Source organism: Bos grunniens, chromosome X (genome assembly GCF_055505025.1).
Source record: "Bos grunniens cultivar Pamir isolate PY7600 chromosome X, Bosgru_T2T1.0, whole genome shotgun sequence".
NCBI lineage: Eukaryota > Metazoa > Chordata > Mammalia > Artiodactyla > Bovidae > Bos > Bos grunniens.
Genome location: NC_141194.1, coordinates 30,004,866 through 30,023,808, shown reverse-complemented (window position 1 = coordinate 30,023,808; position 18,943 = coordinate 30,004,866). Strand labels below are relative to the sequence as shown.

General features: G+C 38.6%; 1 protein-coding gene across 23 annotated transcripts in view; it reads left to right on the top strand.

Moving 5' to 3' along the window:
• Positions 1 to 18,943, top strand: part of DMD (dystrophin) — a 2,667,987-nt gene that overhangs the window by 2,636,951 nt on the left and 12,093 nt on the right. For all 23 annotated transcript variants that reach the window (XM_086387503.1, XM_086387509.1, XM_086387510.1 and 20 more), the window contains one exon: positions 13,090 to 13,182. In XM_086387503.1, coding sequence (XP_086243629.1) covers positions 13,090 to 13,182 — 93 coding nt within the window. The remainder of the gene's footprint in view (positions 1 to 13,089; positions 13,183 to 18,943) is intronic.

The window sequence follows — 18,943 nt, the reverse complement described above, 5'->3', positions numbered from 1 at the left end:
TACCTCACTTAATATCAGTGGATAGGTTACCCAGGCAGAAAATCAATAAGTAAGCATGGGACTATACATTAGATCAGATGGGCTGTTAGAGAACATTCCTTCCAAATGCAGCAGAGTACATTCTTCTCAAGTGCACATGGAATATTTTCTAGGCGGCAACATTCACTAGGATACATCATATCTTAGACCACAAAACAAGTCTCAATAAATTTAAGAAGACTGAAACCATATCCAGCATCTTTTTGACAATCATGTAATAAAAACCAAAAACCAATTTCAAGAAGAAAACTGGAAAATTCACAAATGTGTGAATATTTAATAACACACCACTGAAACTGCAAATGGATTGATGAAGAAATCAAAAGAGAAATAAAAAATACCTTGAGACAAATGCAAATACAAAAGTTATGGGATGTAGCAAAGCAGTTATGAGAGGGAAGTTCATAATAATAAATGCCTGCAAGAAGAAACAAGAAAAATCTCAAACAAAAAACCTGACTTTACACCTCAGGGAACTAGAAAAAGAAGAACAAACAAGATCCAAAGTTAAAAGAAGGAAAGAAAGATTAGGACAGAAATAGAGATGAAAAAGATAATGGAAAATATCATTGAAACTAAAAGCTTATTTTTAGTTCTTTTTTGAAAAGCTAAATGAAAATGACAAACCTTTAGACAAACTAAGAAAAAAAAAGAACTCAAATATAAAATCAGAAATGTAAGAAGAGATATTACAACTTAAACCAGAAATACAAAAGATCACAGAACTATTAAGAATAATTATATGGAAACAAATTGGATAATCTAGAAGAAAACGATAAATACCTAGAAACATGCAACCTACCAAAACTGAATCATGAAGAAACAAAATCTGAACAGACCAACAATGAGAAAGGAGATTGAATCTATAAATAAAAGTCCCCCCAAAAAAAGCCCACAATCAGATGGTTTCTCTGGTGATTTCTACCAAAGAATTAATACCAATCCTTCTCAAACACTTAAAAAAATTTGAGACTACACCCCCAAATTATTTTACAAGGCCAGCATTACTTTGATACTAAAGACAGATAAGGACACTACAACAAAACTATAGACCAGTATCTGATGAATACAGATGCAAAATTTCTCCAGAAAATATTAGCAAACCAAATTCAACAGTACATTAAAAGGATCATACACCATAACCAAGGGGGATTTATCCCTGTGTTGCAAGGATGGTTCAGTGTGTGTGTATATGTTTAGTCGCTTAGTCATATCCGACTCTCTGCAATCCCATGGACTATAGCCCACCAGGCTCCTCTGTCCATGGAATTTCCCAGGCAACAATACTGGAGTGGGTTGCCATTTCCTTCTCTAGGGGATCTTCCTGACCTGGGGATCAAACCCATATCTCCTGCATCGGCAAGCAGATTTTTTACCACTGAGCCACCTGGGAAGCCCCGTTCAATATATACAAATCAATAAATATGATATACTACATTAATGAAAGATAAAAATCACATGATTACCCCAACAGGTGAAGAAAAAGCATTTGACAAAATTCAGCATCCATTCATGATAAAAATTCTCAACAAAATGGGTATAGAGCGCATGCATGTCAACATAATAAAGGCCATGTATGACAAGCCCACAGTTAACATCGGGGCCCAGAAAATGGACCACAGCCTTGTCTAACTCAGTGAAACTATGAGCTATGCCGTGTAGGGCCACCCAAGATGGACAGGTCATGGTGGACAGTTCTAACAAAACGTGGTCCACTGGAGAAGGGAATGGCAAACCACTCCAGTATTCTTGCCTTGAGAACCCCATGAACAGTGTGAAAAGGCAAAAAGATAGGACGCTGAAAGATAGGATATTCAGTGGTGAAAGCTTCCACTAACATCAGAAGACAAGAATGCATACTCTTGCTGCTTTTGTTCAACATAATGCTGAAAGTCCTAGCCAGCATAATTAGGCAAGAAAAAGAATCAAAGGCACACAAATCAGAAAGAAAGTAGTAAATTTATCTGTATTTGCAAATGACATCATAATATATTTAAGAAAACCTGAAAGGCCCTACCAAGTAACTGTTAGAACTCAATGAATTTAGTAAAGTTGAAGGATAAAAACTCAATATACAAAAATCTGTTGCATTTTTACATGTTAATAACAAACTATGAGACAGAGAAATAAAATAATCCCATTTATAATTGCATCAAAAGAATAAAATACCTCAGAATAAATTTAAGGCAGTGAAAAACCTGTACACCAAAAGCTGTAAGACAATGATGAAAGAAATTGAATAAAACATAAATAAATAGAAAGATACTTCATGCTCATGGATTGAAAGAATAGCTGTTGTTAAAATGTCTTTACCACCCATTGCAATCTACAGATTCAAGGCAATTTCTATCAAAGTTTCATGGCATTTTCCACGTAAAGAGAATGAAAAATCCAAAAATTTGTATGGAACCACAAAAAAGAACCTAAATAGCCAAAGCAGTCTTGAGGAAAATAAAAGAGCAAAGCAGGCGGCCTCATGTTGCCTGATTTCAAACTGTATTACAAAGGCACAGAAGTAAAAATGATGTGGTTTTGGCATAATGACAGATATACAGATGAACAGATCAGAGGGCCCATAAATAACCCTCACACATATGGGGAATTAATTTACAACAAAGGAGCTAAAAACATACAATAGGAAGAGTCTCTTCAGAAAATAGTATGGGAAAACTGCACAGCCACATTCAAAAGACTGAAACTGGACCATACATGAAAATCAATTCAAAATGGATTAAAAACTTACTGTAAGACCTGATACAATTATGTAAAGTTTAAAAATAAAATAAAATTTAAAAAAATAAATAAAATATGAGATTAAAAAAAAAAAAAAAGACCCGAAACCATGAAAATCCTAGAAGAAAACACAGGCGGTAAGGTCTGTGATATATCTTGCTGATGACTTTTTGAGTTGATACCAAACATAAAGGCAAGAAAAAAAAATAAAATGACTACATCAAATATAAAGCTCATTTACAGTGAACAAAACCATCAGGAAAATGAAAATGCAACCTATAGAATGGGAGAAAATATTTGCAAATCCTATATCTTGTAGGAGAATATCGAGATTTTGTCAAGAACTCAATAGAACCAACAATCTGAAAAATGGGCAGAAGATCAATTAGACATTTTACCAAAGAAGATATACCAGTGGCCAGCAGGTACACGAAAAGGTGGTGAACGTCACTAATCATCAGTGAAATGCAAATCAGAACCATGAGATATCACCTTGGTGATATCTTGGTGCAAATGTAAAATGGTGCAGAGAACAGATTGGTGGTTGCCATATGCAGGGGGTTAGGAAAAGTGGTCAAAAAGTACAAACTTCCAGTTATAAATTAGTCCTGCATGAGCTATGGGGATTACAGTGAACGATACTATATTTGTATATTTGAAAGTTGTGCAGCAGCATGGATAGAGATGATCGTACTAAGTAAAGTAAATCAGACAGAGAAAAACAGATAGCATATGATGTCACTTATATGTGGAATCTAAAGAATGATACAAGTTAACTTTATTTGTAGAACAAATAGAATCACAGACAAAGAAAACAATTATCAAAGGGGAAAGGGAATAAATTAGTAGTACGGAATTAACAGATACACACTACTATATATAAAATATATAAACAGCAGGGTCTTACTGTAAGCGCAGGGAAGAATATTCAGTATCTTGTAATTACCTATAATGGAAAAGAATATGAAAGAAGAAATATATATATATATATATATGAATCCCCTTGCTGTACACCTGAAACTAACACAACATTGTAAATCAACTGTATTTCAATTTTTTTTAAGTTGCTAAGAGATTAAATCTTTTATTCTTGTGATGAAAACTTTTAAGATTTATAACTATGGTGATGAAAGTTAACTTACTGTGGTAATCAATTCACAGTATATACATATTTCAAAGAATCATGTTGTCCATCTCAAATTAATAAAATATTATATATCAATTAGATCTTAGAAATAAAAAATGAATAATAGCTATTAATTTCAGTATCTTTCATCACCATTCAACACAAACCAGCTAGTAATCAGCATCATCACTATATACCATTAATATATTAGAGAACTTAAACACAGTATTTTTATGTAGAATTGATACCATCCTGAGCTTTCCTGGTGGCTCAGTGGTAAAGAACCTGCCTGCCAACACAAGAGATGCAGGTTTGATCCCTGGGTCCAGAAGATCCCCTGGAGAAGGAAATGGCAACCCACTCCAGTTATTCTTGCCTGGGAAATTCAATGGACAGAGGAGCCTGGTGGGCCACAGTCCATAGGGTCACAAAGAGTCAGATAAAACTTAGTGACCAAAGAACAACAAAAAAAAAAACCATCTATCGTCTATCCCAGATCATGATTTCAAAAAGTCACTGAAGATAAGTATCACATACAGGAGAAATCTTTTTTTTTTTTTTTTTTTCCTTAAGAAAAACTAGAGAACGGCAGGGACAACATAATAAGTTATCACACATCCAGTTGGAAATTAGTTAAAACAGAATATGTGATTTAGATAAGTAATCCAAAGAAAAATAATGGTGGGTATATTTGTTTATACACAGTCACCTTTTTTAAGAGAAAATAATGTTCTAATGGGCTTCCCTGGTAGCTCAGTTGGTAAAGAATCTGCCTGCATTGCTGGAAACCCCAGTTCAATTCCTGGGTCGGGAAAATCCCCTGGAGAAGGGATAGGCTACTCACTCCAGTATTCTTGGGCTTCCCTGGTGGCTCAGCTGGTAAAGAATCCGCCTGCAATGCAGGAGACCTGAGTTTGATTCCTGGGTTGGAAAGATCCCCTGGAGAAGGGAACGGCTACCCACTCCAGTATTCTGGCCTAGAGAATTCCATGGACTGTATAGCCCATGGGGTCAGAAAGAGTCAGACACAGCTGAGCGACTTTCACTTTCACTTTACACAGCTTCCTTTTATATGAAGAGAAAACAGCAACAGTTCACTTGGGTGTAAAGAGAATAATGGGTGTAAGGATTCTTGTGTCTCAGCTGCACCACTTTTGGCTAACGTCACTTTTTAAGCAAGTAAAATTATCATTTGAATTGACAGGCAAATCAGATAGATGGGATCTCTTCCTTTCAAAAAAGCCTAAAACCATGGTGAATTTCAGAAGACTTGAAGAATGTCTTGCCCATAGCAAATGATTTCATTTCTTTTATCTCAGACTTAATTGAGCCATCTCCTTTTCTCTTCACTTCAGCAGTGTCTAGCATATTATACTATATCAGAGTGCTGTTTTAACTTTGACTATGTCTTTCCTTATTTTGAAACATTTATCTTTTTCAAATGTTTCTGTCAGTTCTTTGGACCAACTTCAGACAAACCATGGAAAGTAGGACTAATAATGCAAAAAGGATTTTTATGGACATCTGTGGGAATTATCTTGGATTGGAAAATTGAAGTATTAATGCTAAAGAATTGCGATTAACTAAGTTAGAAATCCCTTAAAAATTGGCAGTGCTATTTTAGCAGGCAATGCATTGGTGAAGTAGAGATGATGGCTCTCCAAGTTCCCAGTGTACACAGTTGGAACTCACTAAATGTTTTCTTGTTGAACAAATGAGGGTAGTTTTGGTGGGAGGAGGTTTATGGTCACTATATTGTTGTTGGAGTCAGGAACATTTTGGAGTTGCCTGTAATATTGGTGGCTCAGACCATAAAGAATCCACCTGCAGTGCAGGAGACCCAGGTTCGATCCCTAGGTTGGGAAGATCCCCTGGCGAAGGGAATGGCTACCCACTCCAGTATTTTTGCCTGGAGAATTCCAGGGATAGAGGAGCCTGGCAGGCTATACTCCATGGAGTCACAAAGAGCCGGACATGACTGAGCGCCTAACGCCTTCACATAATATTATAGCTACATATCAGCATATGATTAAGATAATCTGTAAACATTGGTATCTTGCTGGTTCAGTCCATTGAAACAGAGTATCTCAGATCTCAGATCAGTCGCTCAGTCGTGTCCGACTCTTTGCGACCCCGTGAATCGCAGCACACCAGGCCTCCCTGTCCATCACCAACTCCCCAAGTTCACTCAGACTCATGTCCATCGAGTCAGTGATGCCGTCCAGCCATCTCATCCTCTTTCGTCCCCTTTTCCTCTTGCCCCCAATCCCTCCCAACATCAGAGTCTTTTCCAGTGAGTCAACTCTTCGCATGAGGTGGCCAAAGTACTGGAGTTTCAGCTTTAGCATCATTCCTTCCAAAGAAATCTCAGGGCTGATCTCCTTCAGAATGGACTGGCTGGATCTCCTTGCAGTCCAAGGGACTCCCAAGAGTCTTCTCCAACACCACAGTTCAAAAGCATCAATTCTTTGGCACTCAGCCTTCTTCACAGTCCAACTCTCACATCCATACATGACCACTGGAAAAACCATAGCCTTGACTAGACGGACCTTTGTTGGCAAAGTAATGTCTCTGCTTTTGAATATGCTATCTAGGTTGGTCATAACGTTCCTTCCAAGGAGTAAGCATCTTTTAATTTCATGGCTGCAGTCACCATCTGCAGTGATTTTGGAGCCCAGAAAAATAAAGTCTGACACTGTTTCCACTGTTTCCCCATCTATTTCCCATGAAGTGATGGGACCAGATGCCATGATCTTCGTTTTCTGAATGTTGAGCTTTAAGCCAACTTTTTCACTCTCCACTTTCACCTTCATCAAGAGGCTTTTTAGTTCCTCTTCATTTTCTGCCGTAAGGGTGGTGTCATCTGCATATCTGAGGTTATTGATATTTCTCCCAGCAATCTTGATTCTAGCTTGTGTTTCTTCCAGTCCAGCATTTCTCATGATGTACTCTGCATATAAGTTAAACAAACAGGGTGACAATATACAGCCTTGACATACTCCTTTTCCTATTTGGAACCAGTCTGTTAACTGTTGCTTCCTGACCTGCATACAAATTTCTGAAGAGGCAGATCAGTTGGTCTGGTATTCCCATCTCTTTCAGATCAAAAAAGAAATCAAAATTTGCATAGAAATGAATGAAAATGAAAACACAACAACCCAAACCCTGTGGGACACTGTAAAAGCAGTCCTAAGGGGAAAGTTCATAGCAATACAGGCATACCTCAAGAAACAAGAAAAAAGTCAAATAAATAACCTAACTCTACACCTAAAGCAACTAGAAAAGGAAGAAATGAAGAACCCCAGGGTTACTAGAAGGAAAGAAATCTTAAAAATTAGGGCAGAAATAAATGCAAAAGAAACAAAAGAGACCATAGCAAAAATCAACAAAGCTAAAAGCTGGTTCTTTGAAAGGATAAATAAAATTGACAAACCATTAGCCAGACTCATCAAGAAACAAAGGGAGAAAAATCAAATCAATAAAATTAGAAATGAAAATGGAGAGATCACAACAGACAACACAGAAATACAAAGGATCATAAGAGACTACTATCAACAATTATATGCCAAGAAAATGGACAACGTGGAAGAAATGGACAAATTCTTAGAAAAGTACAACTTTACAAAACTGGACCGGGAAGAAATAGAAAATCTTAACAGACCCATCACAAGCACAGAAATTGAAACTGTAATCGGAAATCTTCCAGCAAACAAAAGCCCAGGTCCAGACAGCTTCACAGCTGAATTCTACCAAAAATTTAGAGAAGAGCTAACACCTATCCTACTCAAACTCTTCCAGAAAATTGCAGAGGAAGGTAAACTTGCAAACTCATTCTATGAGGCCACCATCACCCTAATACCAAAACCTGACAAAGATCCCACAAAAAAAGAAAACTACAGGCCAATATCACTGATGAACATAGATGCAAAAATCCTTAACAAAATTCTAGCAATCAGAATCCAACAACACATTAAAAAGATCATACACCATGACCAAGAGGGCTTTATCCCAGGGATGCAAGGATTCTTCAATATCCGCAAATCAATCAATGTAATACACCACATTAACAAATTGAAAAATAAAAACCATATGATTATCTCAATAGATGCAGAGAAAGCCTTTGACAAAATTCAACATCCATTTATGATAAAAACTCTCCAGAAAGCAGGAATAGAAGGAACATACCTCAACATAATAAAAGCTATATATGACAAACCCACAGCAAACATTATCCTCAATGGTGAAAAATTGAAAGCGTTTCCTTTAAAGTCAGGAACAAGACAAGGGTGCCCACTTTCACCATTACTATTCAACATAGTTTTGGAAGTTTTGGCCACAGCAATCAGAGCAGAAAAAGAAATAAAAGGAATCCAAATTGGAAAAGAAGTAAAACTCTCACTGTTTGCAGATGACATGATCCTCTACATAGAAAACCCTAAAGACTCCACCAGAAAATTACTAGAACTAATCAATGATTATAGTAAAGTTGCAGGATATAAAATCAACACACAGAAATCCCTTGCATTCCTATACACTAATAATGAGAAAACAGAAAGAGAAATTAAGGAAACAATTCCATTCACCTTTGCAACGGAAAGAATAAAATATATCTACCTAAAGAAACTAAAGACCTATACATAGAAAACTATAAAACACTGGTGAAAGAAATCAAAGAGGACACCAATAGATGGAGAAATATACCATGTTCATGGATTGGAAGAATCAATATAGTGAAAATGAGTATACTACCCAAAGCAATTTATAGATTCAATGCAATCCCTATCAGGCTACCAACAGTATTCTTCACAGAGCTAGAACAAATAATTTCACAATTTATATGGAAATACAAAAAACCTCGAATAGCCAAAGCTATCTTGAGAAAGAAGAATGGAACTGGAGGAATCAACCTACCTGACTTCAGGCTCTACTACAAAGCCACAGTCATCAGGACAATATGGTACTGGCACAAAGACAGAAATATAGATCAATGGAACAAAATAGAAAGCCCACAGAATTTTCCACAGTTTATTGTGATCCACACACTCAAAGGCTTTGGCATAGTCAATAAAGCAGAAATAGATGTTTTTCTGGAACTCTCTTGCTTTTTCCATGATCCAGCGGATGTTGGCAATTTGATCTCTGGTTCCTCTGCCTTTTCTAAAACCAGCTTGAACATCAGGAAGTTCACGGTTCACATATTGCTGAAGCCTGGCTTGGAGAATTTTGAGCATTACTTTACTAGCGTGTGAGATGAGTGCAATTGTGTGGTAGTTTGAGCATTCTTTGGCATTGCCTTTCTTTGGGATTGGAATGAAAACTGACCTTTTCCAGTCCTGTGGCCACTGCTGAGAAATAGATTTAAGGGCCTAGATCTGATAGATGGAGTGCCTGATGAGCTATGGAATGAGGTTCGTGACATTGTACAGGACACAGGGATCAAGACCATCCCCATGGAAAAGAAATGCAAAAAAGCAAAATGGCTGTCTGGGGAGGCCTTACAAATAGCTGTGAAAAGAAGAGAAGCAAAAAGCAAAGGAGAAAAGGAAAGATATAAACATCTGAATTCAGAGTTCCAAAGAATAGCAAGAAGAGATAAGAAAGCCTTCTTCAGCAATCAATGCAAAGAAATAGAGGAAAACAACAGAATGTGAAAGACTAGAGATCTCTTCAAGAAAATCAGAGATGGGCTCGATAAAGGACAGAAATGGTATGGACCTAACAGAAGCAGAAGATATTAAGAAGAGATGGCAAGAATACACAGAAGAACAGTACAAAAAAGATCTTCACGACCCAGATAATCACGATGGTGTGATCACTGACCTAGAGCCAGACATCCTGGAATATGAAGTCACGTGGGCCTTAGAAAGCACCACTACGAACAAAGCTAGTGGAGGTGATAGAATTCCAGTTGAGCTATTCCAAAACAGAGTATACCAGTCAGCTATTGCTATGTAACAAAATAATCGCAAAATTCTCAAGGTACGTATTTGTCATTCATGCATCTGTTGGTTGACTGGAGTTGTGCTGGAGCTCAACTAGCACAACTCCTAGTTGTGGCTTGGGGTCAAGTCTGTTTGACGTGTCTCTCATCCTCCTTGGGTCAGCATACCACTGGATCCTGTACTTCTTATGGCACATAAGCACAAGAAAGCAAGCTCAATCACCCAAGGACATTACAAGCTTCTGCTTATGTCATATCTGCTAAAATTCCATTGGCCAAAGCAGGGCATATGACCGTGTCCAAATTCCTGGGCCAGGGAAGCACGTGCCCTCTAACACTTGGTCACTTTACTTTGTATGCCCTAGCCAACTTCCTGGTCTTCTTGGAACAAGCCAATCATACTCTCCCCTCAGAGTCTCTGCATTTCCTATTCTCTCTGTCTGCACTCTTCCTTCAATTAGCTACATGGCTGTAAGTCTTCTTTCTAATAACTACTTTAAGTCCCTAACACTTTAGCTCACCTGCCCCTTATTAATGAGGACTTCTTAGACTCCTCTTTCTGCAGAGTCTTCCTCACTGCCCTTCCCTGGCCCTCTTTTCTGAGGCCTGTATTCCTCTATAAGAATGTCTCCATGGAGACCAAGCTTTTTAGTTGTGTATTGCTATAATCTCAGTACTCAGAACCCAGGGTCCCCAACCTCCAGGATCTCATGCCTGATGATCTGAGGTGGAGCTGATGTAATAAGACTAGAAATAAAGTGCACAACAAATGTAATGTGCTTGAATCATGTAGAAACCATCGCCCCCACCCTGGTCTGTGGAAAAATTGTCCTCCATGAAATCGGTTGCTGGTGCCAAAAAGGTTGGTGACTGCTGCTCAGAGCAGTTGCCTGCCACATAGTTGGCTTTTGAGAAACATTTGAATTTATAAATAAATCTGTTTTGAATTTTTTTTAACATTTAAAATCTGACTCAGTGTTGAATAGTCCAGTGGCATTCCTTTAATTTCAGGTGTCATTCAGCTGTTTTCACTTTTCCAGTATAATCTGACAGAAAATATTAGGCTGTAAAAAACATTTTTTGGTGGTTGATTCACCTCTGCTCATGCATATATATAATTCTGATTTTGATTCTTAAAGGAGATTAGTTAAACCCAAAGGAGTTTCTGCTTACTGTGAAAATCTTAAGAACAGACTATATTTTACTTGTTTATGTTTACACCTAGGATGTAATAGGCCTTCAAAAACTGTTTCAATAGACACATTGATCACTGCCATGAAAATTTCCACTGAAACCAAGAAGCCAAGTTTACATTCCTACTCAGACACATACCTTTGAGACTCATAGATGACAGTTATGCCTGGTTGACATCATTAGGTTTATACTATTTTTTGATCCTTGAAGTAATTCAGGGAGAAGAATGTCAGTCACTTCATTGAACTGCACGTAAACCTTAATCACAGTCCAGTGGAGTTCCTAGAGCTCCAGCGTGAGGTAATTAAACTGTCAGAAATATTAACATAGCTGCTCATGAGTGTCTCTATTGGTACCGACTTATTCTGTAATGTGTACAATCACTAAAGTTGACTTGATGCCATGAAAAATGCCTTATGTTCCCCAAATCAGCAAAATTTTGTAGTTGGTAATGGAACCAAGAGATGTGATCAACCCTGCAGCTGTCAGCATCCTGTTCCTTCTGGCGATCTTTCGTTCATTCCATCTTTTTCAGATGATGGTAGTCTAAAAGCACAGGCAAGCAGAAACTACACATGCTGAATTTCATTCTTTGATTTTTAAAGGCATGGATATGAGCAAGTAGTTTGTGCGTGTGGATGGATAAATATTCTAACTTCCTTTTCCACCTTATGACCTGAATTCTTTAGCAATCATTTCCTGTCCTTAGTACTTCAAAGAGGTTTCCTATGGTATGTTACCAGGAGACTTACCGAATCAGAGAGGCTTTTTTCTCTCCCAGGTCCTTAGCCCTCCTTTCTAATAATGGTATACAGTCTCACATTCACCTTGCATATGATTTTATCTCAATGGTGAGCATTGCCAATGATTCTTTCAGCTTCTGCTTTAAGAAAGAAAAGGTGAAAACTTGGTAATAAATGGAGGGTTATAATCAGAGATGAAATTCCAAGTGGCATACACCAAAGGAAATGACAAGCATATTTAAGTCATTATATCACTGGCTCCCTTTTAAAGTCAGATGTGAACCTGAGGTTGTCCTTAAGTATGTCCATTATTGTTGATTTGCTGAAACAAGGTCTTGTTTTGAATGGAAGTGACAATGTACTGAACAAACAGAACTCAAAAACACGTTATTTTCACAATTGGAAGATTGAATATTATGAAAAATGACTTTCAGAGACCTTCAAAGTTCAAAATAATTTTGTTTGCTCTTAAGAAATTTCTCCTTACTGCAAATGCTATTTGAGGTGTATTTCCTTGACATGAATAAAAAGTAGAGACACAGATCAACAAACACTACAAGGAGACTCCCATCCCCAGAAGACCATCCATGCCTAACCTCCTTTCCTTCCAAATCATCTTTCTCTTTTCACAGAAACAAATTCTCAAAAATTAAAAACAAATTTCCCTTTGTAAGCCTCCAAAAACATAAGTATGAAGTAACCCCATGTAACAAAGGGGAAAGGAACATAACTTCTAGTATCTCGATACGTACAGTCCTTAAAATACCAATATTTCATTACCTTTATAGGTCACATGAAATTCTTATTTCTCCCTATTAAACTGGACTTCAAAGGTGCTTGAGTTTTGTTTGTATTTTTTTGTTAAATGTCAAAGGAAAGAGTGGAAAAAATACATCAGTGTCTTCACTCCTTACTTTCATAAAGTGAATCCAAAACGTCACATTCTTCTTTTGTGTTGAAGAGACACACTGCAAGTGTGCACTAATCCTTTTTTATTACAAAGAACAGCATTTCATATTTGTTAACGGGGCATAAGCAACTTATGGCAACTTTATCTTAACTTCTAAGCAGGTACACAGTTTTCTCTTCCAAAGATAATGATGTACACAAATATCTGCATGAAATTCTTCATCCCTTGAAGGAACTGCTCCCTAATTAGTAAGCTTGAGAGGTTATTTTTATTTCTGTTATTTATGAACAAGTGGCAAAGAATTTATGATGGATTTTAAAATGCTATCATGAACCTTTTCTCTAGTCTCACTGTCTTTTTCCTAAAGTGTAATTTGCCATTATTTGTGTTTGCTTTGATTTAGGCGAGGAAGACCTTCTCAGTCCTCCCCAGGACTCAAGCACAGGGTTAGAGGAAGTGATGGAGCAACTCAACAACTCCTTCCCTAGTTCCAGAGGTAAGTGCCATGACTTGGAAGTTACTCAGACTCACCGGAAGTAGACTACTCACTGCCATACACAACTGGCATGTGTAGTTTCCATGTTAACATAAACAAGTGCTGACAGAATGCCAACTTGGGATCATTGTGAGAAGAATTTCTTTTCAAATGTGAATTTCTGACTTAGAGTGTTTTCAATTCAAATAAGCTGTTTCCAGAAATAAGAATACTAACTTAACATTTATAAGGTGTCTTCCTTGCTCGGCACATTAGTCTGAAGAGTTAATGATGAGATAGCTTTTACTGTGGAGCAATTACTAAGTGAGATTTACAGATGAGGAAATTAATGCCTTGACAGTGCCTTTACCAGAGACATACAGCTACCACGTGATACAGTAAAGTGCAGAATATGCCTAGTGTATAGTAGTGGTGGGCACTTGAGCTTCGAATCTGATGCCCTTTATGTATATTTTAAAACTGTATCTTACCCCTTCATTTAAATGTAAGTACAGTTAAATATATATGTACTAGTTTGTTATTTTTTTCACTTCCTTAGATAGGATACAATTTTCACAAAGAAAGGCATTCGTTTCTTGGACTATTTTTCTTGGTTCATTGCCCTAACATAAAACAAAGTCACTGACCCGCTCCCCCTTCAGTGAATAAAAAGAATGGCAGAGAGCAGGTGGACAAGAGTCAATAATATTGTATTGCAAATCTGAAAATTGCTAAGAGTGAAAATCTTAGGAGTTCTCATTGCGAGAGAAAAACCTGTAACTTTGGTGACAGATGGTACATAGACCTATTAGGGTGATCATTTCACAATGCATACAAATGTCAAATCACTAGGTTGTACACCTGATACTAATATAATGTCATATGTCAGTTATACTTCAATTAATAAAAAAAAAACATAATGGTATCAGTCACCTGTGAGCAAATAGAAGGAAATTCTAGAGAAGCCAAGGGGAGAAAGCACAAGGCTAGGTGGCCAATGATTGGCACCCCTAATGGGCAGCCAAGGAGGGAAGGGCAACAGACAATGGGGCTATTTGTTCCTCTCCATAAGGGCAATGAGGAGGGTGTTTGCAGTCCTATGTTTTTCCTATCTTTTGGTTCAGTGTCAGTTAACAATGGCCATTTCCCAGCTATTTGATGTGCGCATGAGCATTGTGCAATGCACATTAAAAACAATAACATTCTGATAGAGCGTTGCTAAGGAACTGTAAGGGGAAGCTAATTTTAAATGTCTGCACCAGCCATCTTTTCACTGCTGAGTGCCTCTGATGTGTTGATTTTAAGAGATAAAATTCTTGTGTCTTCCACCCACCTCCTTATCCCCCACCTGGCCAGCCTCTTCTCCATCCTGCCTTCACTGTCTCCCTAGATGCCCTGATTCATAACAGGAAGACTGCATGCTGGTCTGACCAAAATCAAATGCATTCACCTTTATCCTGCCTCCTGTCACTAGTGCCTACTATGCACCAGCAAAGGTGTTAGGGATGCAAAGGAGAAATGCCAAGTTCTTGCCGTCAAGGTGCTTATAGTCAGTTGGGGACACAGCCCTCCTAGACGTTCAAATCACCACACAATTAACTGGATTACTCCTATGATGGAGACATCTGCGCCATGAGAGAACCCTAGAAACACCCTTCAAGATAAACAGGAGGGCGTCAGCCTCAAGCAGAGCAAGGGTCTTCCTCAAGGTCACACAGCTCCTCATGGGCCCAGTGCTGTGGAGCCCAACTTTCACACACATTTCACTGACCCCCAGCTTTCTCTTGAAGGTCACAGACCTGCGTCTCATCCCAAGTCCTTGGCCTGAAAGCTTGTTTACTGATTCTGTGGGAAGTTAGTGGTCACCTCAGGCATTTCTTTCACATCCAAACCACTGGAGTAGATCCAAGGAGAGACTGGAGCAAGGTGCAGGGCTCTGCTTCCCCAGTGGCAGCCTTTTCATCCCCATACTAGGTCCCTGGCCATCCTGATTATCTTAAAATGGGAGCTAGGCATCCCCCTCTTAAAGTCCTTGAGGCTAAACAGCACAGGAGTGTGAAAGATCAGAAATACACCTCCTCTGATAGGGTATTTGGCAGTCAGCCTCTGATCTTACATTCACTTGTATGATGGTAATTTACTTGCATGGAAACCTGGGAAACTCTTCAGGCCGCCTGGTTAGTGTTTACTAAATTAGTGCTTATGGAAGCATTTCATCCCCTGAGTGCTAATTGGACTTCTCAAATACAGCATAAGCAGGCTTTGTCTGAAACCAATTCCATTAACCAAGTTCCTACTTACTCAACAGTACCCTGGTGGCCTGAGAGAATTCATTCATTGTCCTGAAGCAAACACAATCAAATCAACAAACAAACACAGAATAAGAGAGTAGATAAGGTGCTGGAAGAGCTGACTGGTCTTTCTGTGATGCAATGACCCTGACATTTTTTTGCTGTTGTTAATTCCTACCAAATTATACCTTATCATAGGCCCTTTATGATTTTGTACCCCATTGAAATGAGTAGGTTCTTTTTCCCACACTGCCAAACAGTTCTCATATACCAGCAAGTATATGCAGGAGACATGTGCTCCAGTTCAGCTCAGATTCTGACTCTTACCTACCTAGAGACAGGATCAAAGTCCACAGGTTAAGGTCTCAGTCCCACAAGACAGCCCCTCCTTTCTTCACTTCAGAATGCCAGTTTTAAGTCTGGGTTGTCCGCTGGGTTTCTGACCCACTGGCTAGACACTAGAGATTCCAACAACCCGCTCTTCGGGTCAATTAATTTGCCAGAGCAGCACACAGAACTCAGAGAGACATTTTCTTTACTAGATCATGGATATTGATAGAAAGATATAATCAGAAACAACCAGATGGAAGAGATGCATAGAGCAAGGCATGGGGAAAGGGGGTGGAGCTTCCATGCCCTCCCTGAGCTCACCACTCTCCCCACTTTGTCTCCACACATTCACCAGCCAGGAAGCTCTCCAAACCCTGTTCTTTCTGGTTTATGTGGAGGCTTCATTACATAGGTGTGACTGATTAAATCATGATTAAATTGGCCATTGGTGATTAAAGTTAACCTCCAGCCCCTCCCCTCTGGGCTCCCTAGTGGCTCAGTGGTAAAGAATCTGCTTGCAGTGCATGAGCCACAGGTTCAATTCCTGGGTTGGGAAGATCCCCTGGAGGACGGCATGGCAGCCCACTCCAGTATGCTTGCCTGGAGAATTCCATGGACAAAGGAGCTTGGCGGGCTAAAGTCCGTGGAGTTGCAAACAGTTGGACACAACTGAAGTGATTGAGCACGCAGGCATGCCCTCTTCTCTTCCTAGAGGTCAGGGGGTAGGACTCAAAGTTCCAACCTTCTCATCACTTGATTGGCTCCCCTGGCAACCAGCATCCATCCAAAAGTCACCTCAGTAGCACATAACAAAAGACACTTTGCTGCTGCTCACCACAGGAAATTCCAAGGGTTTTAAGAGTATTGTGCCTTCAAGAGGGACAAAGACTAAATATATATTTCCTGTTATATGTCACAGTATGACACCTATCTGTCCATAAATTTAAATGGATAAAATGTCTTCTCATTGTAAAAAGGCTGATGATCGATGCACTCTAAAAAGTGCTTTTTCAAGCATCTAGATCCCAGACAGGTGGGAACCAGAAGGTTGATGATGCTGACTCCTAATTACCTCACCACCAACCAATCAATGAGCTTATCACACACACAAACCCCCTCCCTCACCCTGTCTTTATAAACCTTTCCCTGAAAGCCTTAGATGAATTCAGGTCTTTTAAGCACTAGTTATCCTGGACTCCTGGCTTGGCTCCCTGCAATAAAGCAATTCTTTTCTACTTCACCCCAAAAATTAAAAATTATAAAAGTGGATTTTTGGATACTTTATTTCTAACTAAAGGCATTTTTTTTTTATTTTCAAAGAATGATAATACGTACATACACATACATATATATGTGTGTGTGTGTGTGTATATATATATATATATATATAGTAGGATTTAGTGGGACTATATTAACAATTGGTAGATACATTGATATTAAGCCAAAAATCTTGAGATTCTTAACGTCTCAGGATTACAGACTATCCCAAATTGGAAGGGCCTTGAAAGATCATTTTAGCATCTTTGATGTTCAAAACCGTGGCTTTTGATCTTTTCTGATCATTATCCATAATAAGAGAAACATATTACATCTCAGACTGGGGTAAAGATACAAGTTATTTGTGAGTGTATGTACACACATATATGTATGTACCCACTGTATATATACCACACATATATGTATACACTCACATATACACACAAAGATCAGAAACAAGTTTCATGACAATACTTTCTTTACTACATACAATTCACACTGTTTCTGTTTTATGTATTTAAAAATAAAATGCTGGTTGCAACCCACTATATTGATTTCTGATCCAGTAGTTTAAAAACACTGTTTCCTAGCAGTTGAAAATCTTCATACTGCTATCTCTGCTTCACTAATAACAAAGGAACTGGTGAATGACTCAACCAAGGGCTGGAAGCTGAAATAGTTTGTGCAGAATCAGGACTCAAACTCTAGTTCTTTTAGTTTCACATACTGTGATCCATCAGAGAAGGCAATGGCACCCCACTCCAGTACTCTTGCCTGGAAAATCCCATGGGCAGAGGAGCCTGGTAGGCTGCAGTCCATGGGGTCGCTCAGAGTGGGACATGACTGAGCGACTTCACTTTCACTTCTCACTTTCATGCATTGGAGAAGGAAATGGCAACCCACTCTAGTGTTCTTGCCTGGAGAATCCCAGGGACGGGGGAGCCTGGTGGGCTGCTGTCTATGGGGTCGCACAGAGTCGGACATAACTGAAGCGACTTAGCAGCAGCAGCAGCAGCACTGTGATCCATAATTGAGTACACTATTCCCTACACTTATGTTAAAGATCTGTTAAATGAAAATACAGGTACTATTATTTATTGAAAACAATCTGTGTAAGTGAATCCACGCAGTTCAGACCCATGTTTAAAGGTCAACTGCAGTCTTTTATTAATAAAGAAACAAGTAAGATCCATGCATTGAAAAAATTAGAACAGACATACAAAATTAAATGTTGCATTTTCACCGGAAAAAAAAAAAATACTGCTCTAACTGATTTCAGCTTTCCTGACCCAGGTGAATATATATATATTTTTTTAAATGATGTTTTAAAAGTTTCACCATGGAAGTTTCTGCCAAGACCTGGCTAGTGTCTTAGAGAACACTGGATTTTTCATCTAAGTCTGCCATCCACGTTCCCATTGGTGTATTACAAAAAGTGAAGTTCATGCTTGCTACAGCTGTCTTGGACAGCTGTTTGCATAACTTAAAACAGATGTCAGACCCAAAGGTCTGACATTTAGTGGAAAAGTGCTATTAAATACCACCTCATGGTTTCCTTAACCCTGCTAGGTAATTGCCCACAGAGGAAAAGACTTTTTAGTATTATGTTTTTCATAAATATAAAACATATAAACAGGGGAGTGTGTACTTTAAATTCAGAACTTTTTTTGTTACACTTTCCCACAGTTTTGACTTAGCAGTAACTCTTCAGGTATCAGCTAATCTTCACCATTCCACTAGAAGTACCTGGATACCCAAAGGAGGGAAGAGCCTCGTTCAGTTGAGCTTCAGCTTTTATCTTGATGGCCTTGCTAAACTGTTCTACGAATTAATAAAGGGAGCTGCCTGCTCCTCCGCTTAGTGATCAGGTGATAGTCAGCACTACCCTGTCTCAGAATGGCTCT